Source organism: Onychomys torridus, unplaced genomic scaffold, assembly GCF_903995425.1.
Source record: "Onychomys torridus unplaced genomic scaffold, mOncTor1.1, whole genome shotgun sequence".
Taxonomy (NCBI): domain Eukaryota; kingdom Metazoa; phylum Chordata; class Mammalia; order Rodentia; family Cricetidae; genus Onychomys; species Onychomys torridus.
The window spans coordinates 20,353-46,925 of NW_023411579.1; the positions used below are offsets into that span (position 1 = coordinate 20,353).

The 26,573-nt window shown below is 36.9% G+C and overlaps 1 protein-coding gene across 1 annotated transcript; it reads right to left on the minus strand.

Annotated features, from left to right (window-relative positions):
• Positions 1 to 380: 380 nt before the first annotated feature.
• Positions 381 to 24,547, minus strand: LOC118575235 (complement factor H-like; the record flags this gene model as incomplete). Its single annotated transcript, XM_036175873.1, has 11 exons — positions 381 to 836; positions 5,895 to 6,077; positions 12,103 to 12,279; positions 14,828 to 15,004; positions 15,593 to 15,766; positions 16,392 to 16,601; positions 16,770 to 16,946; positions 20,104 to 20,280; positions 23,170 to 23,349; positions 23,437 to 23,619; positions 24,370 to 24,547. Coding segments are annotated over 11 exons (2,037 nt in total), but the record flags the coding sequence as incomplete, so codon positions are not given.
• Positions 24,548 to 26,573: the final 2,026 nt, after the last annotated feature.

Consider the following 26,573-nt stretch of genomic DNA (forward strand, 5'->3'; position numbering starts at 1 on the left):
GCTCATTGCCTGTTATCAGTTATACAGAGTATTTATAGGTTTATGTTAGTGACAGAAACCTATACCCAGTTAAATTTTAATTCCTTTGTATAACTGCTTGAATATTTCACTGTGCCAAATTAACATATTCAGAAATTCACACACAAAATATTTCATAGATTTGTTTATTAATACAAAAGTAGTATTTAGCTATTATTTATATTCATAGGTAATGTTAGGTATGACAGTTTGATTATTACATATTTGTTAGATAAATACTAATCTGAAGATGAAAAAAATGTTTCTTCTGTCCACCAATAATCAAGAGTCTTAGATCAAAATGTATTAAGGAAGAATGGAGAGCTTTTGAAAAGTGACAGATAGAAAATGACACTGGAATAATTGCATCTATTTTATTACCATTGATTACTGTGCTAGCACACAGCCCATTCTGCTTTAGGAGTTCTGAGTGCACTACTTTGCATTTGAGGCAGTAGTCTCTCAGGCTCCAAATTAATCACTATACATCAACACTATTTTATACTTATGAGAAGAAATGAGTTAAACAATACTTCAAACATAAAATTTTGAAACTATAATATTAATATTCATGCACATTTCTAAACAAAGGTTCATTCATCCGTTGTACCAATAATGTATTTTTGAGCAACTGGGATAATTGATGCGACCATCAATGCACTTTGTACGTAATGGAGGTGATTTTTCTATCAGTTTATATCCAGATTTACACTTAAATTCAACATTATCCCCTGATTGAGAATATAGCTTTTGGTCTTCTCTCCATTTGAAAGTTATGTTATGTCTTTCCATGATTTCATCTACTATTACACATGCATCTGAAAGAAAAATTACCAAACATTTATTAATACATAAACCTACAGAGACTCAGCATTCAAGTATTATTTCTCAAAGTTTTTAAAAATTTATATTAAACAAGCACATAGAATTAGTTAATATTGAATAGGAATTGGCATCAAAACAATGTTTTTAATGTGATAGTTATATTTCAAAAAGGATTCCTAATATCAATGAAACAAGACACTTGTATTTCAGGACATTCGTGGTTGTTTGCTTTGATTTAGGTATTGGTTGGGCAAAGGTAAAATTTGAACGTTGACATGAACATGATATTCAGAACTAATATTCAGTGAGGTGACTATACTGAAAAAGATTGTTCTTTAAAAGCCAAATCATAACCACCTTCATACTGTTAATTATTCACTCACAAGATTGTAACTATGAATAGTGATTATTGTATCAAAGATTTAATTTTTATAGTTTAAAAAATAAATCTATGAAATGACCACACTGGATAAGTGACTAACCTGCTTAGAAAGCAGCTTCATCAACTACAACACTGTCCCCTGTCCTTTCTTAAATTGCTAGAAAAGCAAGAGGACATAATGTCCAAGTTCATGTTGTCTCCAACCAATTCCCATAGTGCTGCCATCCTGCCCCACAGCACATCTGATCACATACATTACTGTAGAGGTTGGGACAAAGGGCTACAGAGTGGGTGGCAAATTCCCATAACTGCATCTCCCATTGCAGCATCTGGTGTCACACCACTGTCTAGTCAGAGGAGAATCCTACTGACCTCCCTTTGCTGAATAACTCTTGCAAGTAGCAGATCTGCCAATCACAGTTTCTGAGAAAACCTGCCTCATCTTCTATGAGCTACCACACGCACTGTAGGAGTCTTGACACAACAAGCACCCTGCACCCTGAGCTGTCTCTATCACCCAACTTGAACTGATAAGTGTCCCACTTTCAGTATAATTTACAGAAACAGTAGTTCACATTGTGTCCAAAGGTGTTAATTACAGGCAAATAACCCATAGGTGCTACATGGAATTCACTCCTGCACTATAGACCAAGATACATCTCCAGTAAAGAGCTTCTTACCAAGAAAGTCACCAAATATAGAGTATAGAAAATTGATCAAGCAGATGTGCAAAAACCACAAGAATTATGAAAAAATGGAAGGCAGCAAGATTCTTCCAATGTTCCATTACTCCGCTAGTAACAGACTCCAAATGTACTGACGCAAATAAAAGATTGGTTGGAGAGGTTTTTTTTAAAAATTATTTTAAAATATAATTATTTCCAAGGGAACACCGAAAAAATAATTAAAGAAGTAAAGAAAGACAATGGGGAATGTAAGTGAAAAAAATTTATGGAAAAGATACACTTTGAAGCAGATTCTGATCTAAGAATTGGAAATTAACAGCTGTGTAATTTTCAATAAAAATAGGTCTGAAAATGTCATTAGAAGCAAAATTGTGACTATTCCAAATGGCAATTCTAGCTCTTTAGAAGTTCATTGAGATGTATCAACTGGGTGTTAACCAATCAACCAATCAAACAACCAACCAACCAATCAACAACAACAAAAAGAAAAGCCTAAAATAGTTTAAAACTGAATGAATGCATATCTGACATAGCTAGCTAACAAAATATTCTCTGGAGAGAGCAACACTCAAAAATGAAACATAGCTACCAACATGAAAATTAAGTACATACAAATGATACAAGAACAGAAGATACAAAAATTAAGAATAGAGAAAAGTCAAATATACGTGCAAAATTCTCTTAAAAATTTGTTTCAGAGCTGGGCAATGGTGGCTCATGCCTGCAATCCTCGCATTCAGGAGGCAGAGTCAGAAGGATCACTGTGATTATGAGGCCAGCCTGGTGAGTACCAGGACAGCCAAGCTACACAGAAAAACTTTTCTTGAATAAAACAAAACAAAAATTTGTTTCAGATATTTCAGAATTAGTGTTTTTAAAATAGATATACAATAATAATTAATTTTCAGTTTAAAGAAAATTCCAATGCTATATTCTAAAGGCTTACAAAAAATATCAGAAATCTTACCAAACCACAAAAGAGCTAAATGCAATGCTAAATAGAAAAAACACTAGTGGGGGAATCCAAATGTCAGAACTCAATTTTTAATCCAGCGTTATAGAGATGAAGAGAGACTAATACTGGCATAAATATACACAGATAGATTAAAGGCCGGGAATTGAAGACCAGCTATGATCACCCATTTTGGAGGAAGAATATGAAAATATGTGCAGGAAAGAGATCCAGCCTATTGACAAAAGTTGCTGGCAAAACAGGATTTCTAACCATAGAAGAATGAAATTAGACTCTTGTCTTTCGCCTTGTACAAAAATCCATTCAGATCAGATCAGAGACCTTAAAGAATAGTTGAAAAACTGAAAGTTTTAGAATAAAACATAGGGTTTCCACTTCAAGATACTGGAGTGGGCAACTTTTTGAATAGAACACCAGAAGTGCAGAAACTAACACCAAGTATCAACAGGTGGAACGACTTGAAAGCCCAGTTTCTGTACAGCAAAGGGCACACTTAGCAGAGAAAACCCAGCTTACAGACCAGGAGAAAATCTTAACCATCAACACCTGAGACAAGGGGCTAATACTTAGAATTTACAAAGATTTAGAAAACTTTAAACTGAAGTAAACAAGATCGCTCAACAAATGGCCAGATGAACTGAATAGGTGATTTGTCTTCCAGTTTCTTAAAGTTGATTTAAGCTTTTAAAAACATTTCTGTGGGAATGCTTAGAGATGGTCCACCAGTATCAACTTTATTGCCTCCCAGGAGAGAAAGGATAATTCAGTCCATATTTATTAAAGATGTACTTCATTACATCAATTGGATGAATGATAAGTGATCATTTTAATAGATACAGAGAAAACATGACAAAACTGTGTGTATCTTCAAGATAAAAAGATTGACTGAACAGCTTAAGCATACAAGAGAGTACAGCAGAAGCATCAAATGCCATAAAAGGTATGTACAGCTGCCTTTGCCTTGCTGTATGTAAAATGCCCCTAAAATTGACTGTGGACATCATCAGAAAGCCTTCCTCCAGCACTAGATAGGAACAGATACAGACACCCACTCTCTACATTATGTAGAAAGAGAATTTAAACTGAAGGTCTGCATCAGATTCCTCCTCTTGGATCTCAGGGAATCCCACAGAAAAGGAGGTGGAAAAAATTCTAAGAGTAAGAGGATATGGTGGACACCAGGAAAACAAGATCCTGAGAATCAACTTAGCAAGGTCATACAAGCTCATAGAGACTAAAGCAGCAAGCACAGGGCTGCATGGGTCTAAACCATGTCCTCTGCATATATGTTATAGCTGTCAGCTTAGTATTTTTACGGGACTCTTAGCTGTTAGAATGAGCAGGTCTCTGACTCTTTTGCCTGCTCCTGGGACTCCTTTGTTCCTGTTAGGTTGCCATGTCCAACATCTGTATCATAGTTTTCGCTTCATCTTATATTTTATTTTTTCATGTTTGGTTTTTATCTCCTAGAAGGTTTTTCTTTTCTAATGAGAGACACAGAGGGAGTTGATCTGGAGTGGAGGGGATATGGGAAAGAACTGGGAGGAGTACAGGTAAAGGAAACTATAAACAATGTTTAGTGTATGAAAAGGGTATAATTTTATTGCACATAGCTTGTCACAGAAACTAAGATAGGATAACTGTCTCAGTTCCCATCAATTAATGAATATATAAAGACAATGTGTTATATCCTTATGTGAAATATAGTTCAGACATTATAGGTAATTTTTATTATTTTAGTTAGAAAATGGCATTGAAGAACGTTGAGTGAAATCTGCCCAACACAGGAATACAAGTCCCTTGTGGTCTTTCTCACACAGTGGGAAAAACAACTAAAGTTTGTCTTGAATGCCTGACAGTGATTAATAAAACTTAGTTTGTTTTTCTAAAGGAAGAAGAGCATATATAACGGACACTGAATTTAATAACTGCAAGATACATACAGATGAAGTGATTTGAATAAGAATGGCCTTTGTACTAGCTGGTTTTTTGCGTGTGTGTTAATTGGACACTTGACACAAACTACATTCTTCAGAGAGGAAGGAGTCTCAGTTGAGGAAATGCCTCCATTAGAGCCAGCTGATAGGTCTTTTTTCAACTAGTGATCAATGGGGGAGGAAGCAGAATGGTTGGTGCCATCCCTGGGCTGGCAGTCCTGGATATTATAAGAAAGCAGGCTTAACAATCCATGAAAAGCAAGCCAGAAAGCAGCACTGTTCCATGCCTCCAGGATCCTGTCCACTTTGAGTTCCTGTGCTGATTTTCTTTGATAATGAGCAGCAATATGGAAGTAAAAGCCAAAAAAATCCCTTTCTCCCAAACTTCTTTTTGGTCATAGTGTTTCATCACAGCAATAGAAACGTTAACTAAGACAGCCTCCATAGGCATATATATATGTATATATTGGTTATTTATCAGGGAGTGGTTCTACTTGAAAAGGATTTGGGCTGTAGCCTTGTTGGAGTAGGTGTAGCCTTGTTAGAAGTGTGTCTCTGGAGCTAGGCTTTAAGGTTTCAAAAGCCCAAGCCAGGCCCAGTGGCCATAGCTTCCTACAGCCTTCAGAGCCAGAAGAACTCTAGGCTATTTTCCCACCACCATGTCTACTGTGTCCCACCATGCTTCCTGCCTGCAATGCTGATAACGGGCTACACATTTGGAACTGTAATCAATCCCCAGTTAAATGCTTTATAAGAGTTGCCAAGGTTATGGTGTCTTTTTGAAGAAAAAGAGCACTGTTGAGACAATGGGTATAGAAATATCATGCTGGTACCATGTTTTATAGACATAAAGGCATGTTAGCAAAACTCAATAATAAAGAGTAACGTGCATAATTATATTTGTCAACTATTTTTATATAAAAAAATCTAACAATCATGCTTTCCTCACAAACAGATATTTGGCAATGAAACACTAAGCAAAAGAGTACTTTTAGTCTGTGAATGTTATTAACAGAAAAATGTCCATATCATGAAACTGAATCTCCTGTGATCTATGCGAATGAGGTACTTACGTAAACATTTTGGTGGCTCTGACCACTCTCCATTTCTACATGTTATCTTCTTGTTGCCCTGCAGTTGGTACAAGAACTGGCACTGATATTCAACTGAAGATAATGGTGCATATACTGACAATGGGAAGGAGGTGATGTCTCCATTGTCAATAGGTGGAGGAGGCCCACATTTCCCTGTAGAATCTAAGAACACAACATTTGAATGTTTGAGAGATCAAATCAAAGTACAGACTTAAACAGAACCAATGAAAGTACAGTGCTAAACACAATATCAAGACTTCAGTGATTTCTGGGTGCAGAAATGATTACTAGAAGAAATTTCAGTCATTTAAACAGAGAATTACACGTTCCTCTTTCCTTCTCACCTAAAGTGCTCATGTAACTGGAACAAGCATGTCTGCTCTGAAGCCTTCCAGTGCTAGTCAATGTCTTAACAGCTCCTGAGCACAGAGACTCCAGTGTAGACAGGCAGTGTTTCATTGTTTTGAAGACACCAGAGTATTTTTTTTTTTGCTCTATATATTCCTGTTCTTCATTACCATTTTTTAGCATCACATATTTGTAGACAACAATTTAAAGCTTTTAAAGTTACAGCATGCAAAAGAGGCTTTCTGGATCCATGATGTGGGTAAAGTAAGTACAGGCATGTATATGCCATTCTTGTTAGGTACATCTGGAATTCATGAACATAATATTTTTTTGTAAACAATATAGGAACAGAGAAGGTATTGATGATTCTAGTTAGATTCAGGAGTCATCTGAGTGCACAATGCTGTGTGATATTTGTTTTCCTTCTGGACTGCTGATTGTACTGGTGAGGGCACAGGAAAAGATGAGAATCAAATACTGATGATATGTTCTGTTGAGTAATGTCTCAACAGGATCATCATGAAACTGAACTGAACTCCAACATTGTTTAGAATGAAAAAAAAAAGTGTTCAAGATTCAAAGAAAATGTCTTAGCCTGAAGGAAAATAAAAAAGGTTGGGCATAAGGCATGCATGTGCATATTTAAGAGCTAAGTACACTCAAACAGGACAAGTCCCATGAAGTTCATGCAGATACATGCATTGAAGCTGCTTAAAGAAAACATCTTGAAAAACAACATCTTTATAAAATCACCAGCTGCACTGGATCAAGATCCAAAAGAAAGTGACTTTCCATCTCCCAACATGGAGGCCATAGAAAGTGAAAGGAAATAAATGTCTGCCTTGAGTTCTATGTCCTGTGGTGCTAGACTTTCCAGTAATGACAGTAATGAAAACATTACCAGATTAAAGAAGATAGAGGATTATGTCCAACATAGTTTCTCATAAAGAATAGTACCAATAAAAATAAAAATTAGACTTTACAAGAAATGTAACCAATAAAATGAGAGTATATACTAGATGATCTTTCTGCTCATAAAATTATGTTTATTTTTTAGATGAAATCTAGCATTAGAAAATGGGGCTCAATATGTATAACAGGAAATGCTAAGGGAATCTTTAAGAAAAACATGGAAAATGGGAACCATAAATAGATTTTAAAGGTAAGTACAGTTTTTACTTTTCCTTTGAAATATAAAATGTCAGCATTACTAAGGATGGCAAACACAATTCTAGGGTGACTTCAGTGATAGGTGGTTAGGAAATTATTAGAGATAGCATACTCAAATTGCGTACTCAAAACCAACAAAAGATGAATATCAAAATAAAACTTTTGAGAACTATTCCTCCAAATCAAGGAGAAATATGACCGATAATCACAGAACACAAACACAAATTAACAAAAGAAGAGATATATCAAACATACTAGGAATTGTTTTACATGCAAGTGATCTGAATACTGAAATTTTAGTGGTAGACTAGGCATTCTAAATTTCTTTGTAGATATGATGTAAATTTCTGCATAGGCAATATATAGTTGACATTCAATAGTAAATGTCTTATTGAGGTAATTTGGGAAATTTCTGTTCTTGTAAACTAAGTGTCCACATGTACTCACAGAAAATACCTCTTTGTGTGTGTGTGTGTGTGTGTGTGTGTGTGTGTGTGTGTGTGTGTGTTTGTTATTTTTGTTTTTTAGTCAGGGTTTCTCTGTGAAGCTCTGTAGCCTTTCTTAGAAATCACTTTCTAGACCAGGCTGGCCTCAAACTCACAGAGATCCCCCTGCCTCTGCCTCCCAAGTGCTGGGATTAAAGGCATGCAGACACTGCCTGGTGAAAACTCCAATATTTTGAATTCAACATGTAAGAATATCCCTGATGCATGAGCTGGCATTCTGGAGCCTATTACCTATGGTTGGAGGCCTTACTCATCCTTTATGCAGGGGGTAGGAGCTTGCCCCTGCCTCAGCCTAATGTACCAGGCTTTGCTGACTCCCTTTTGGAGAAGGGAAAGGGGAGGTGGGTTAGGGGAGGGACCTGGTGGGGGCGAGTGGGAGGAGGGATAAGAGGGGAATCTGTGGTTGGTATATAAAATGAATGATTTTTTTAAAGGAAACCATCATTCCTGCTTGCCCCTTATCACATGTGGCAGTCAGGAGAGCTGGTACTTGGGTCATTAGAGTGGGAGTTCTGGCCCTGGCCCTCACCAGCTGTAGAGTGGTTCCTGCACCTGGCCAGGGCAGCACAGTAGAGCTGACTTCCTTGGTTGGGGCTTGTGTGAGCTGGCCCATTCTTGTATAATATTAGAGAGACCAGCTTTAATATTATGTATGCCATGGGCTCAGGAGATAGAACTACTAACAGCAAGGACTTTTTGCAGGAAATAGAATCTCAGCACTTGGAGCTCTCTCTCACTCTAGTCATTTATTCTTCCAAATTTTCTCTGTCCTCCCATAACCTGGGAGTCCCAGTGTAAATACACTTATAAGCAGTAATCCCTTGGCAGTGCAAAGCCAGGCTTCCAGGGTCAAAAGGAAAGGTAATAAGAATCACATGGAGGGGAAATCATTGTTAATTATCATTTGCAACCCAAAAGGGAAGTGACTAATGGGGAAATGAATTAACTAGAGGCTAACTCTGGGTAATATCTAAGAAGAGGGATCTTATGTGCTCAACTATGGTCTTAAATGTGATTGGTAGAAAATATTAAGAATCTATAAGTTGCTAGGTCAATAGGAGAAAATAAACCTGCCTTCTTTTTTTTCCTGTGGCTCCTATCTGTCCAAGGTATCTGCCATTTTTTCTGCAGGGTGGGGGAAAGTGTGCTCAGTTGTTAGGCAACCTGTGTACAGCTAGATGCCTCAGGTGATAGTTAAAGTGAGATCTGGAACTAGAGGAAGATTTGGGAAAGGAGGAAGTTAAGCTTAATGGCACATCTGCCAGGCTTTCTCAAATGGGTAGTCTGGATGCTTAAGTCTATTCTTAGAGAGAGAGTACAGAGTATCCCTGATAAGGTACTTTCCTCCATCTGGGGATGGACCTGGCTGGATGCTGCCAATGATGATAATTACAGGGAGACTTGTTCTGGCTGTGCATAGCTGTCAACTCAGGTTATCTTAATATTTCTTTAGCAGAGGGGAAATGCTGCCCAATAAATGATTGAAAAGCTACAATAGCACACAAGAAACTCATAGCAGAAAACGGCTGATAATCAAAAGCCAAATATCACCAAGGCTCCTTGAGCCCCAGCTTGACCTCTGGGGGGCCCTTGGCTTCTTCCAGGTATTAGCTTTGTCATAATCAGCTGAAATCCTACTTTATATATTTTTTGGCTTGTGGCAGCCCCTAGGGCATGAGTGTAGGAGAGCTAGCCCTCCTTCTGTCAAGTAGTGGCATGGTATGGAAAAAATGTCCTCCATTCCCTCATACCTTGCCATGTGCATCAGGAGGAAGAACTGCCTTTGGGTGCATGAGAGTGGGAGGGCTGGCCCTGCCCCTCACAAGCTGCTGCACTTGGGAGAGTGGACTCTGCACCTTGTACCCACAGTAGATCTGGCCCTGACGGTGTGGCTACAAGTGAGCTGGCCCTGAGGGAGTGAGAAGAGAACTGGCCCCATCATTTGATGCCTGCAGAATTGGGTGAGCTAGCTGAGGCAGTGCTGGAGAGCTCTCCATGGTGGTGAGGGTGAAGGGGAGCTGGCTAGCTGACAAATCCAGCTACCACCCAAGCCCAGACACAGGACTACAAGTTGGCCCACCCCAACATTCACCCATGTATGAACTGCTTGAGCACATGAAAGGGCCAGTTTTGTGGATCCAAATTTGTAGAATCTCCATCACACAGGGCAACAACAGGAGATCTACAAAGAGTCCCAATAATGAGGGCCCAAGATCAATAGCGTAGCAAAAGTCTAAGGCCTCAAATGCCAAAGAGTCACAAGGGTAAGGGAAATAAGCCAGATTAGAGGCATGAGAACCGAGAATCTGTCCCTGTCTCTTTCCAATGACAACAATCCAGAGAGTGGGCACTGCACCTCTCTTGGGCAAAACAGTAGAGCTGATCCTGGTGGTGTGAGTGCATGTGAGCCAGAACCTAGGATGTGAGAGCAGGAAAACTGGCCCTGCTCCCTGATGTCTGCTACATTGGGTGAGATAGGCAGGACAATGCTGGAGAGCTTGCCATGGGGTTGATGATGAGGGAAATCTGGCAGGCTGACCAACCCAGCTATCACCCAGACCCAGAACCAGGACTACAAAGTAGCCCACCCCAACATCCACCTCACCTATGAACTGTTGGAGAGTGTGAAGGGGTCAAACCCGCAAATCCAAAGCTACAAGATGATATGCGCATAAATAGAATATCCAAGAGGAGTCCCAGTAAGGACCCAGTATCAACAGATTAGCAGAAGCCAGTGGCCTTGAACCAGATCAATGACTCATTGTGATTAACACTTACAGGTAAAGATGTATGGACGAAAGGGTATACTATGTGACTCACTGGACCACACTACAGCTTCAATGCTGAGATTTTTTTGGTTTGGTTTTGGTTTTGGTTTAGGGATTTACTTTTAAATTTTGTTTTTCAGGGGAGGTTGACAGGGCAGAAGGCAGAAGCAAGGAGACAATGAGAAGATTGGGATCAGTATGCACCATGTGAAATTCACAAGGAATCAATAAAAAGTTTTTAAAAAAGAAATGAGGAAATCTAACAAAGAAGACTTTGTATTTTACTATGTGAAGATATTCTATTACAATACTCATTTATATTTCAAAGTAAATATTTTGAAAATTTTTTCTCAAGCCTCATATAAATGTATTTTATCCGTTTAATATTCAATAAACAAGTGGCTTAATATTTGAAGTGATGAATTTTTCCTTAGTGATAATTGTTCCTCTAATTGGATAGAAACTTGGCTGAAAAATTGCCACCACAATTCTTCATTAAATTCACCAAAAGAATTTAAACTTTATCAGTATCATTTTATTTTCATTTTCTTATTGTTTTGGTGGTGAGCCTATCATTCAATGGCTAAACCATTACTAGATGGCGGTGACTCACCAAGAAACAAATACTGGATAGCCCAGAGTAATAGGATTAGTGCCTTGTCTAGTCATCATCAGAGAGGCTTCCTCCAGGAGCAGATGGGAGTGGGTGCAATGACCGATAGTCAGACATTGTGAGGAGTCCTAAACTGGGGGTGTCGATTGGATCCTATATTGGAGATTGGGGAACCCCACAGAAGAGGGGGAGGAAAGATTGCAGGAGTGAAAGGGGATGGAGGACACCAGGAGAACATGAATCAACTGAATCACTCAGCATGGCTCACATGGGCTCTCAGAGACTGAAGCAGCAAACAAGCCTACAGGGGTCTGCAGCAGGTGCTCTGCATATATATTATGGCTTTTAGCTTAGTGTTTTTCTAGGACTCCAACATAAAAGGGGTGTTCTCTAACTCTTTTGCCTGTTCTTCGGACTCTTTCCCATCTATTGAGTTACATTGTGTAGCCTGAATATGAAGGGGGTTGCCTTGTTTATTGTATTTTGTTTTGTCCCCTGTTTGGTTGTTGTCTCTTGAAGGCCTGTTCATTTCTGAAGGGAAATGCTGAGCGAGTGAATCTGGAGGAGAGTGGATATGTAAGGGGGAGGGGACTTGGGAGAAATGGAGGAAGGGGAAATTGCAGTAGAGATGTATTGTATGACAGAAGAATCTATTTTCAATTTTAAAAGGAAAAAGAAAATTAGAAAAATGCTTCTTATAAGAATTATTTTACTTTATCTTCACTAATGTACATTAACCAAATTGCATTATCAAGCAAACATTGGGAAATATGATGCCCTACCTTTGCATTTTGGTGGCTCTGTCCAAACCCCATTTTGACACATCACTTCTACTTCCCCAAATAGTTCAAAAGATTTATGACATTCATATCGTACTCTTGCTTTGGGTGGATACTTATCCATGGACCTTGTTACTATAGTAGCATTTTTCACAAGTGGTGGATCCACACAAGAATTGTCTAAGGAGCAAAAGAAAGTATCATTGCCTATTTGTTCATCTTAATTATCCAGTCAACACATAAATTTCTAAATGTATTTTTCCACAGATGAATAGATAAAGTAAATATGGTATATTTATACATGCACACACAAATTAACTCATGAAATTCACAGGTAAATTGATGTAACTCGATAAAAGTCAGTCTCAGTGAGGGAATCCAGACACAGAAAAACATATATGATGTACATTTGCTTATATGGATACTAGCTGTTAAGTCAGTGATAGTCAGGCTACAACCCTTGGACCAACAGAGGTTAGGTGTACAGCCAAAGACCAGGGGAGGGAGTATTCTCCATAGCATAGGGAAATAGTATAGATAATTATGGAATAGGGAAGGCAAGGCAAGGAACCGAACACATGAAAGTACAACTAAAACTAAGCATCATAGGAGGGATATTATAGAAACATAATAAAGTAGAAACTTCCTAAAATACAAACATATATGAAGACAACATACATGAAATAACCAAAAATGTAGGGAGACAGAGCCCCAATGGACAACTCTTGTTAATCAAATGAAGATTCTAGTACCAAGGTGGGGTTACACATAATTGAATTCTTGGCCAAAGATGTCACATGAGAACTTCCAAAACACCCAGGCTTTTGGCAAGACTATAGGTTGTTTTACACCAACTGGAGGCAAGGACACATTGTGATAGACAATACCTTCACAACTCACTGAACACAGCAAAGTCGAACTGGTGCCTACATATAGGCTAGCATCTTTGGTAAAGGAAGGTACTTTGCAGACTACCAAAGTAGAAACATAAACACCAACCCATCCACACACCCTTGATCTACAATGGTGTTCTGCCTGCAACTTATGACAGGAAAATGGAGACACCAAACTTGTTGGATTGACCACAGATTTTCAAATATAAATTAAGAACTCCTCCGTGAGATGTAACCCCACATCTGACACTGCTTGTGTGATCAAGAACTTGAGACTAGATAACCCTGACACTTAATACTATTGTGAAACCAAATATGACTCTAAAAACAAACAAACAAAAAAAACACAGAGATAAAAGGACTCCATTCTTTTATACTCTTAGATCAGTGCCTTGCTCAGCTGTCATCAGGGAAGCTTTGTCCTGCTGCAGTTGGGAACAAATACAGAGACCCAAATAAAGACATTATGTAGAAACCTTTGAACACTCCAAGATTTGTCATAGAATGACTCCATCAAATTTCTCCCTATGTGGCTCAAAGACCCATGCAGAAGAGGAGGTGGAAAGAATGTAAGAACCAGAAGAGATAGAGGACACCATGAAAGTAAGGCCTTCTAAACAAACAAGATTGATGCACATATGAACTCACAGAGAGTGAGTCAGCATTCAAAAGCTTGGATGGGCCTGCACCAGATGGGGTTCTAGAGCTAAAAGGAGCAGGTGCCACACACCCACATCCCTAACCTAGAAGCATTCTCCAATTGATAACCACTGGCAAATAAAAATTTAGAGTTCTGCAAGCAAGTATCACATGAGAAACAATCTACTCAAGGGCAGGCTGCATAAAATAAACTCAAAGACATCTTTGGAGGTTCTTTGCCTCATAATGTCTTGTTAGGGCTTTCTTTTTTTTTTAATTCCATTTTCTTTTTCTGTTTTGTTTTTGGTTTCACTTTATTTCATTTATATGTTCCTTCTCTCTTTTAGGATCCTACAGGTCCTTTGCATATATATTATGGTTTCCAGTTTGGTGCTTTCATGGGATTGCTGAGTGTGGGAATGAGTGGGGCTTGTAGTCTCTCTCAGCGTCTTGTCTTTTTTTCAGCTCTTTCCTCTCAGATTGTTTATTTTCTCCCATTCCAATGTGTTTGTTTTGTTTTATTATTCCTTAGAAGGCTGTTTCTTTTCTGATGAAAATTGAAAGGGAATTTGTGCAGATGGAACATGAGGTGGGGAGGAACTGGGAGGAATAGACAGAAGAGAAAACATAATCAGGATATATTAAGTGAGAAAAAACCTGTTTTCAACATAAGGAGGAGAATATTGTTCAAGAATAACATAGGTATTAGAAAATGAAGATCAAACAGAATATTCTAATATTATAACAAACAAAATATCCTAATGTTGTAACTGATCAGGAAAATGTTATATAAACAAGACCTCAGTTGAAAGGTGATTATTTAACAACGTATTTACAAATGTTTATAGCCTACAGCAATGGTTTTCAAACTGAGTTTGCCCAGAATCCCTAAGGACATTATAGATGACTCACAGTCTCACATCCAGAAGTTTTTTCTATTTAAGATCTTTAGAATAAGTTCCTTAGTATTAATTTACATTTATAATATTTGGTGAAAAGATAATGACGATGCTGGCCATGGAACCATACTCTGAAGATCATTACACTATTAGCCATCAGTGCTTTTATTTTAAAAATAAACAAATTTCATCTTGCTTTTAAAATCTAACTTTTGCCCACTTTTAAATTTTGCTAGACCTTTTTTTATCAGTCCTCTGAAACTATGATAAATACGTGTTGAAATTGCATCAAACTACCTTTGCATACCACCTCTCCAATCCAATTGCGGTTAACACACGTCACAGTGTTGGACCCAATCATATGATAAGAAGGTGCACACGTGAATGTCACTTGTTCACCTGACCTATATGAATATTTTTCCTCTTCTTTGGGTATGGCATTTTCAAACCTGGGTAAATTGTCACAATCTGTTACTGAAAGAAAAAGAATAAACAGGGTTTTGTTTGTAGGAAATTGTAGGATATGCAATGTAGGAAGGAATATTTAGGTCCATAGAGACCAATAAATAGAATAGGTTTCCCATTTGACTTAGTTACATTGAATTGTTCCAACTTTATAAAAATAATAAGACAGGAATGACATGGGATATAGAATACTGATAGTTATAATTATTGAGATATTTTCATTTTGCTTTGAATTTTTTATCTCATGTGAAACTATGGCATATTTCTATTTTTAGGTTCACCAAATGTGAATGAATTATGGTTATTATTTAAAAACATTAGAGCATATGTAGTTGTGGTGACATTGCTGCTAAAACCATCACTGTAGTAATGACCTCTTGAACAGAACCAGTGTTTTCTAGAAGTCTGAGGATGCTGATAGCTCAGAACACATAAAGTAAAAATGAAGTATAACTATGTTTTACCAGTACTGTGTTTGTCTGCCAGCATCTAGTAAAACCTTCTGATATGCTAGATTTATAGCATACTTTCTTATTTGTGCCACATATATCTTGAGTTAGATAATCTATTACACAAAGAATGAAAATAAAACTATACTTATGCAAGCGGGTGGCTGGGACCACTTTCCTCCTACACATTTAATCAGTGCTGATCCATTAATTCCAAAGCCTTCAGCACAACTGTATGCCAGCTCTTCTCCATGTGGGTAAATGTCCAGCTCATGAGACACAATCCCATGATGGATTGCAGGTGGAGGTCCACAAGGAAGTCCTGAAAATAACACGATGAGAGGAACAGAGTGAAATGATTCCACATTGCACTAATTCAGAAACTCACTCGTATGTGTCAGTTCTATGTGTAGTTGTACCAGAAGGAAATGTTAACAAGGAAGATGTGCCATCACAGAAGAGGTGGACAGTGCTTCCTAAGACCACCTTCTGTTGACTTGCACCTGCTAAACTGCTTCCGCACTAAGGAAGAACTTGACAACAAAATATCTAAAAAATCATGAGTGGCAAATGAAATTAAAAAAAAAAGAAATACTAATCTCAGGAAACATCCCATATATTACAGGTGCCACACATTGTGGGTAAAAGACACTGAGGAGTTTAACACCTGGTGACAAATGAAACAATGCAACTCACATGAGCAGGTGAAGTTAGTAGACTATGCATTATATTTAAGAAGAGAAAATCAAGTATAAAATGTATTTCAAGACAATCAATACAATTAACAAGAGCAGGATAAATTGAATTATGGAAATGGAAATTTATGGTTAATAGATTAACAATTGTATGTGCCAATCTAAATCATTCTTTTTCCTGGTTTTCATGAGAGTAGATTATTGTTAAAGACTTGTTATAAAACCAGAACTGAATTTTCATGTTGTTCTCACCGACACAGTGAGGTGGAGCACTCCACTTTCCCATGTCACAGGTTACCCCGTGTTCCTCAGCCATCCTAAAGCCATCATCACAAACATAGCTGAATGTAGTGCCGTGTTCATGAATTCTGGAGTCCACTCTGTCTGTCCTTTCTTCTGATGATCTGGGTAACTTAATAGATCCGTGGTCTATCTCAGGGGGCTGGGAACATGGAATTTTCACTACATGAAGAACACAAATGAAAGAGTGAAGCCTAGATAAAATTTTACATTGGAAAATAAAAACAAACTGTTTGGATTATGTCTCCACAGTATTATGGCATGCCCTCATTTTTCAATATCCTCCCCTACACCAGAATTCTCATTGTAAAATAAGTCATAGCTACTGACCAATGCAGCGTGGTAATGACTGCCACCTTCCATCTTTGCACAGCATTGCTTCTGTGTCCTGTATTATGTAATTGTTTTGACAAAGAACAGATACTTTTTCTCCATCCTGGTATTTCACTGTGGTTTCCATCACTTGGGCATTTGGAATCTGTGGTGGAGGAGGGCAGGATTCTTCCTCTGCTCGTATAAAACATTGGAAATCAGATTTCTTGACTAAATACAGTATCTTAAATTATTGAAATAATGATTTTCATTAAACAGTAAACTAATTATGATCACATAATAATTATGTATATGTTATACTTTTCAGCTTGTATAGCAATTTAATATCTATTCTTGTCCTCCCTTAAATTCTTCTCATTCATTGTTTTCTAAAGCAGTTTGCAGTATTTTTATATGACTTATTTCAATTACTTCTAGCCTTTATGATGTTTTAAACTAATTATATGCTGAAATATATAATTAAGGTTACATGGAGATTTCTCTAGATCTGTGTATGGAGACCTATGAGGTAATCTGTTGGATTAGATGAAAAATCCTGAGATAGTTTACCAATGGAAGTCATATTTTCATTTAGTTAATATATAAGTGACAATTCTCATTGCTATGGCAGAATATCTGACCAAAGCCCCTTGAGAAAAGGAGAAAGTAAGGGTTTAATTTCGCTCATCATGCAGGGAAGTCAAGGCAGCCCAAGGGTGGGGCAGCTACTCATACTGTATCTGTCGTCAGAACACACAGAGAAACTAGTGCTGGTCCTTGGCTTCCTTTCCTTTTCATTTATTCCAAGGACCCTACCCATAATTTGGTGCCACCTACATTTATAGTGAATCTTCTCACCGAGGTTAACCCAAACTAGAAATGTTCTCTCAGTTACACTTAGAGGTGTTTTTCCTAAGTGACTGTAGATTCTTTTAAGTAAACAATAAATATTAACCATCACAATTTGATAAATAATTTGGCATTGACTTCTGGTCAGAGTATGGAGTATGTTCACAAATGGTTCAAAGTATGTTATCCAAAATTTGAATTACCCTGGATATCCTACTGTCTTTAACTGGTTAGAGACATGAAAACTGATGGTATGCATCCAGGATAACAAATGGTTAGTACTGGCATTAACATAATTTTAAAAAATTTTGTGTAAGTCACTACAAAATCAAGACACCTCAGATTCATCTCTTTGACTCATAACATGACAGTGTGCTTTATTAGTGATTATTAATATAATTTTTTATTTATGCTCAAGTATAGTAGAAGAACTAGAAAGAAATGAATGTTTGTGTAGTACATATATTTCTCAACATTCTTTGAACAACTAGCTAGCCATACAGAAAAGAAAAAGAATTGCCACCTTACTTTGTACTGTAATCAAAATGATATCAGACATGATAAAATCCGAGACAACTAGAGAATGACATGTGCATTCTCCATTACAATGCATGCAATAATGTGCTGGGTATTGTATTCCCTGAAATATTGTGTGTTCCCCGAAATAAACAAATCTGGGGTCAGAGAACAGACAACCACTAGAACAAAGCCAAAAATGGTGGCTAGAAAATGGGAAGAGTAAGCTATAGCAGAAGTTGGGTGGTAGTGGTAAACGCCTTTAATCCCAGCACTTGGGAGGCAGAGCTATTGGATCTCCGAATTCAAGGCCACTTTAGAAACAGCTAAGCATGGTGACCCACGCCTTTAATTCCAGAAAGCCGTGCCTTTAATCCCAGAAACCCAGCCTTAAATCCCAAGGAGTGGGGACAGAAAGAGAAAGGTATATAAGACATGAGGACTAGGAACTAAGAAGTAAAGCATGTAGTTAGTTAAGCATTTGGCTGAAGAAGCATTCAGGCTTTGGAGCAACACAGTTCAGCTGAGATTCATGTGGAGGAGGACTCAGAAGCTTCCAGCCTGAGGAAACAGGATCACCTGAGGAACTAGCAAGGTGAGATAGCTGTGTCTTTTTCTGCTTCTCTGATCTTCCAGCATTCACCCCAATAACCTGGCCTCAGGTTTGATTTTATTAACAAGTACCTTTAAGATTCCTGTTACACAATAGGTTGATTCTAAATGGCATGGAAATACTTTAGTGAATTTTAATCTTTAAGAAATAGTTTAAAACATTGAGTGAGGTAAGCATCCAAAATAACAGTGACAAATACAAACAGGGAAGCAAAAATAGTGGAATGAACTCCTTGCCTATTTGTGTGGGATTGGAGGTATCATATGATTCAGAATTTTCTAAGAAAACAGATTGATTGTTACAAGAATAAATAAGTTATTAACTTGATAGTACACACAATCATACAGAAATGCATGATGATTAAACATAGGCATAGGAAGGGCACATCACATTCATTGTGACAAAATAATTAGATGTAATGGAACTCTAAGAGTAAGGGACCATTACGATACAGTGGCAAATACATGTTGATGAAGTTTGCATGTATGTTTTAAACTACAGGTCACTAACAAAGGTAATAGTAATTTCTACATCATCTTCTCTATAAAAAGCAATTCTTCAAGATTTCTGTTATGTTACAGTGTTTTCACATATGATAGGGTAGCAAATCCATGAAATCTTAAAAGCATGGTCACCTAAAGAAGACCTGCATGATGGCAGTACTAGTTGACACGTCAACATGGATAGGGAAAGTGTTACAAGACCCTTCCCCTACACCAGAATTTCTCAACCTGTGGGATATGACACTTTAAAGGTCAAATGACCTTTTCATTGGAGTCACTTAAGACCTTCAGAAAACAGAGATATTTACATTATGATTCATAACAGTATCAACATACAGTTATGGAGTAGTCATGAAAACAATTTTATGTTTAGTGGTCATTACAACATGAATGACTGTATTAAAGGGTCACAGCATTAGGAAAGTTGAAAACTACTCCCCTAGATGAAGTACAACAGTCAATTAATGGCTATTTATAATAGAAGAATCAGTCTTCTGTAGGAATGGGTGAGCCAACAAATAGGTTATCCAATCTCAAGTTCTTAGTCCTAATCGCATATCCATAGGAGAAACAGCAAATGGCCTCATGAGACTGAATTTATATATACATATATAATATATATATATATACATATATATATTATATATGTATATATATGTGTGTGTGTGTGTGTGTGCACAGAAGAGGTCATGAACTGGGGCACAAGAGCTGTTCAAGTAGAAGAGGGAGAAGTAAAAATGATAAAAATGTAGGAATCACATAAGAAATTCTGAAGAAAAATCACTGTGCTTTAAGAACTCAAAGCTACTAGTAACACAGGTGAGAAAGGACTAGAAATAATGACTAGAAGACCATGCAAACAAGAGCTTACCTCTACAGGTTGGCTCAGGATCCCACCTTCCATTGATGCAGGTTGAGTGTTTATACACCTTCTTTCCTCTACATTTGTAATCCATGCTAACATTATGATTAAATTCTTTCTTATTGGGTTGAATTCTGTCCACACCAGTTAACATTGGTGCTTTACACTTCTCCAGTTGATCTGTTTCTATGTGAAAATAATTCCAGGAAAAATAAAAACAATGACAAGAAGTGAGCTAGCTGCTGTATCAAAATAGCTATACATCTCAGAGAGATTTTGTTATAAAGTGATTTGTGTACTTGCAACTGCAAGTACATAGGAAATCAGTGTCTCAGATGCTCTACATAGGAAATTATTATGAAATGACCAAATTTGTTGCTCTGCTGTTATCTTGATTCTAGTCCATAATGTTAAAAATATTAAAATTCAAACATGAGCAGATAGATGATAAGAAGTTTGCTAGTCTGAATATCCTTTTTGGTAGATGTGTTATTAAAAATAGTATCTAGATATATTGTGTATGAAACAATTGTTTCAGGGGAGAATTTGTATAAAATATTATACGCTTGTAATCATCATCTCTTTCCTTTATATTCCCTTCATAAGAGTCTGTAAGAAGTTATTTCCGATGCTAGATCATCCTATAATATAAACAATACTGTGTCATAATAATAAAACAGTTTGGTTGTGTTATGACTTAAGTAAGGGAATATATATACACCTTTTAATGTGTTATGTTTTATAATTACTAACTGAAGATGAGAATTCTTTTTGAATACAAAATTTCAGTATAGGTCCTAAATAACATTTGTGAATAATCTGAAATGTAGAGTGAAATATGTATGGATAGAGTAAATAAAAGTAAATGAATAGTCAAAGTAATATAACATGCATCTAAAACAATACTTAAAATATTGACCAGAGTAATTCAAGAATTCAAGACACCTGAGAATTAGTCCCATCCTTAATATTGGTTCACAGGAAGACAAAAGTTATAAAGGTAAGTGAAGAAACACTAATAGTCATGGGGGCATAGTGACTGTGTGATTGATTTGTTTCATAAGAATCTCTTATTTGTCAAGAGAAAGCTAAAGATATGGAGAAGGATAAGAATGTATAGTGTCAGGATAAAATGTTTTTACTGTAAGTTTAATGTTGTAGCACAGCTTATGATAACTGAAGAGGGTCATATGAAGGTCACTACAGGCAGATCAACCATTAGAGTAAAACTCAGAAATCAGAACAAATAATAAAACATAATTTTGTAACAGAATGGAGAATTGTTTTCATTCCTGGTATACCTGACTTTTCACCCATATAAAATTATTTTTTAAACATTTGTAAAACAGTCATGTGAATAGGCTTTAAAGTACTGAAGGTAATGTGTTTGCTTAGCAAAAATGTAATGATTAATTGTGGAAGCACTGATTTACATGGCAAACTGTTTATGAATTGGTCAGTCTTCTGTGTATGGAGAACATATTACTAAACAACAGAGGTATAAGTTCCTTTTCTAAAGGAGCTCCATGTTTCTCTGGTATTAACCAATACTAAAACCCCAATTAAGAGTAAATTCTGGGTATCAAGGACCATTCTGAAGTAATGACCCAGGAACATTATAAGAAAAACCCCAGTTTCAGAAAAAAGTAAATGTAGGTACCGAGATGATTTTAACTTCTCATTAAATTCAGTCACCAGAAGAACAGGAGAGTTATTGCAGAGTGAAATTACCCACAGGATACTGTGGTCCACCTAACCCCAGACTTTTTGGTATAGCTGAATGCTATAGCCAATGAGAGGACCTCGGGTCTCATCCTCATCGCACTGACTTCAGCTTGCAGCATGTAGAGTGGACAGAACTATAATGAAAGTTCTGGGAGAGTAGGAAAAGGGTGCTTTCCATACTAGATTTCTTAGCTTTCCATGATATGGAAGGAGAGTGTTAGCATTCAGACCCACCCCTTGGGGACCTGCCCAGCATACTGAAGTCATCTTTTTTTTTTTCTTTTTATCCTCAATCATACCTCTAGAGCACATGCTCAGCTATGTTCATAGCAGCATTATTTGTAATAGGCAGAACCTGGAAACAACCTAGATGCCCTTCAACTGAAGAATGGATAAATAAAATGTGGTACATATACACAATGGAGTACTACTCAGCAGAGAAAAACAATGACATCATGAGGCTTGCAGGCAAATGGATTGGTCTAGATAAAATCATCCTGAGTGAGGTAATCCAGACTCAGAAAGACAAACATGTTATGTCTCACTCATAGGTGGATAATAGATGTAAAACAAAGGATGACTAGAGTGCTACTCACAACTCCAGGGAGGCTACCTAGTAAAGAGGACCCTAAGAAAGACACAGGAAATCACTCAACGACAGAGAAATGGATGAGATCTACATGAGCAAACTGGACGTGAGGAGGGGGTAATAAAGTCATCTTATGTAAAGTCCTCTTTAAGAGGAAACTGCTCCCCCTTCTCTCCCTTCCTCTCTCGCCATGAGGTAGCACGGCTTCCTCCTTTCCTTTTCTTCCCGTTTCTCCTTTTCTTCTTCTCCCTCCCTTCCTCCACTAATAAAACTTGCCATGTGGATGCCACATCTGCATGGTGTGAGTGGCTTTCTGCCATGCACCCTTGGCCACACCCTGCTGTGTTTGCAAGGCCACAGCATGTCCCACTCACCTGTTGTGGGAAACCTTGGTCCCACCTGCCAAGGCCTCTTTCTTGCCATTTTACAACAATAACAGAGTGCCATGTAATAACAGCAATGGTATTTTGTAACTTTGTGATATCTTCTTGAGTATTATTATTTACATTTAGTCACATGAAAATTCATAAACAACAACTAGATTTAACTTGAGGTAAACAACCTTTTATAGATTATATTAATAATTCTCATTCTTCTGTAAACACACATTAAATTATAAAAAAAAAAAGTTTGGATTCATATTATTTAAGACTAGATTCATCCAAGATGATTTCTAACTAAATATATATATATGGAAATATTTCTGCAATAAAAATATTATACTTCATTAAGTATAAATCTGGGGCACATAACTTTCTTACCAACACACTGAGGAAGCTGGGTCCACCTTCCACTAATGCATGAAACTGACCCATGTCCAATCATTGTGGAGTTTTCTGTGCAGCTGAACTCCACTGACTCTCCATGATGGTAAGGAGGGACAAAAAGGTGGACAGAGCCATGCTCAAGTTTAGGAATGTCTCCACATGTTCTCTCCTCCTCTGCAGAAAGATGTTTCACAAATGTGTATTTATGATTAAAGCATCACGTGAGATACAAAGCAGTGTTTAAGTATGAACACTAATTACCGACACACATCGGCAAGGTTGTCCACTTCCCATCAATACACTGGATCTTATTAGGTCCCTTCAGGAGAAATCTAGGCTTGCAATCATATTCCACCACTTCACCATGGCTGTATTCGTCTTTCTTTGTTCCCTTAACTTCTCCATTGAGAAGTTCAGGAGGTTGATCACATGATTCTACTTGACCTATTGTGGAAATATTATGTAACTATAAATGAAAATGTCCATCTCATAGTCTAAAAATGTAGTTGATGAAAAATCTTTTAAGAATTTATTTACCATCTCACTTTTTATAACAGTTTACTAAGTCAATAGTGTTTTAACTAGACTCACATTTCACAGTTTGTAACATGTCTGTTGAAATAGCATTGAAAGCATATTAAAGGTGGTACAATGTTTGGTAAACCTGAAACCTTGAAAATGCAGAACAACCAGTCAGCAATTGTAGTTGTGTCAATCATAGTGACTTTCACGCTCTCAAAGTATTTTAAAACATACAGCTATCAATTTGTAAAAATTGTTGGCAGTGTAGAAAACATCTCTGATTAATATGTTTTAACTTTTTAATAAATGCTAATGAATTCATCAGAATCTGATTTCGTACAGTTTACACATTCTCAATGCAATGTGAGGAAATGCTTATGCTATAAAAAATACCAGAATAAATGGCAATACAGACAAAAACGAGAGATGTCTTTGTACTCTCAGTCATCATGTCTGCATCTTTAAACACATTAATAACATATTTTAAACTAGTCTGGAGTTTAGCTTGTAAATAAGTGACTGTGCATTAGCCACACAACCTGCAGCTTCATTATGGCTGTCTAAATATCTGGATATGTTTAAGACTGTGGACACAATGTAAGACTAGAGGATATTAGGGGAAGGAAAATAAACTTCTGACTTTCATTCACCAAATGTAAAACAGATACTGACCTTTACATTTTGGGAAACTAGGAGACCATCCAAAGTGGTAGCATTGCACTGAATCTGGTCCTACTCTGTGTCCTTGTTGGCAAGAAAATTTCAACAAATCTCCAACTTTATATTTGTCGTTCCTGGGATTGACGGTTAAGTGTGGTTGTAGTAAGGGGATGCTGCATTCTCTTTCTTGAAAAGTAGAATAATTAGAGAATATATTTAATCATTGAGAAGTAGTTCTATTTCTCTCATGTGCATTCACAGGGAAGCATCAGTAACCATCTTCCTTATGAAAAGTGTTGCATTTTATATTTGCTGTAGCCCCTAAATGCATAAGGAAATATGAGGAATGTATGTTGATGTAATATATAAGTCATAGAATTAAAAAATGAAATTAACTTATTTTTACTGAGTCTGAATTGCTGCAGAGAGTTACTAATGTTAAATTTACAACTACCCTTTTCTTACAATACACAATTGTTCTTTCATATTTGAAATTAATGCTATACAGTATGTGTATGACATTTTCAAAATACTATTTCAGTTTAATATACTTGAGAAAACAGAACAGATAAAATAATTTCTAATGTATCTGAAGTTAGGAAAATAAAGTTAGTTTATTTTAAATTTAAAAAGAACATAAGAAACATGGATAAAAGAGTAACATTGGTTGAGTGTTTGAATATTTACAACACACTAAGTTATTTTGTAGTATTTCCAATTCTTAACTGTTAATCAATCTGACTCAAATTAAGAATTTGTAGCATTCTCCATTACTATTATTTTTTAAATTGTTAAGTTACAAAAAATAAACATTTTTTTCTTGTTTGAAATCTCCCATTTTACTAATTTATAAAATTAGAGATTGCAATTTAAAAATGAGGGTTATACATAAAAGAAAATTCCTACTTTCAAGAGTCAAGTGTTAGTACAGAATTAACAACAAAAATGAAAGATCTGCTTTAAAAGCAATAGCAAAAGCAAATAACCAAAGCCTCATGTCGGGGTTGGTGATAGGACACTCAAGCATGGCACACATTAGAGCTTCCAGAAACAGTTCCCAAATAATTCCTTTGTTTTAATACTGAGTGTTTTATATTCCTTGTGAAAAATCAGCCTTAACAAGATTCACAGCTATTAAAAGTCTGGGGTCACTCATATTCACCATAACCATGAATAACTTTTAATAAGAAGTGGGTTTTTATTTAGTTAATGGTTATCAAGGGTGTCACACCAGTTCTGCAAAACTCTATTGGAATTTATTGTGTGAAAGTTCATCCAAAGTTGAAATATTCCATCCTGCAGGAAAGCTCCTTTAGCAGGAAGGTAAAGAACTCTAAATAGCTTCAGGAAGTCCCTGAAACTGATCAGATTCAATGAGCACCTTGCTCCCAAGTAAACAAGCCAAGCTGATGAATCATTCTCAGACCAGGCAAGCTGTAAAGAAGATACTCAAACAAGCCTAGATGCAAAATTAGAAGATTTCAAGAATGAACCAGCTGTCTGGAAGAAGCTAACAGCAGCCCAGCTCCCTGGAAGAGGTTTAGATCAACTGAGTCACTTGGTAAAAACACTCTCTAATCTGTTGCGCTGCTTGGCTATACACAATTTGTATAGGCTGTGCAGTGTACTCCAGTTCTATGCTTTTGTGAGCTGTTACCAATGCTGGGTGGGCCTTGGCAATGCAGCTGTTTTTGAGTCATTTCTGGTTCTGTAAGCTACCCTTCACTCATATTTCAGTAACCCCAGTAAAACTCATGGGTCATCAAGTTGAATCTGCTTGTATCTGTATGATGATTAGTTATGAACACCTTATCTGGGGCATATCATCTCCACAGGGAAGGTTTTTTCACATTAATAAATAATTCTGCAGTATATTTTATTTTATTTTTATAATGTTAAGACTGATCTTAAGGCCATGGGGTAGACAAGCCTTGTCCTAATGAACTAATAGCCCTGTCCTTGCATTCTATTTTAGTAGAATTCTATTATACTGTAGAAAGTTCTGATTTCATAATCTTGAACTGCTTATAATCAGAGAGAAATTAAAAATTACCATTTGTTTAGTTTGATTTTTTTTTTAATTTGGGGAGTCATTTGATTCTCTTTGTTGTTTATGGTAAGTCTTCATATGTTGCCCAGAGTGGTCTCATGTTCAAGACTCTCATAATTCTACCTCCCAAGTTCTAGGAGTACAGGTGTGAACCACCTTGCCAGGT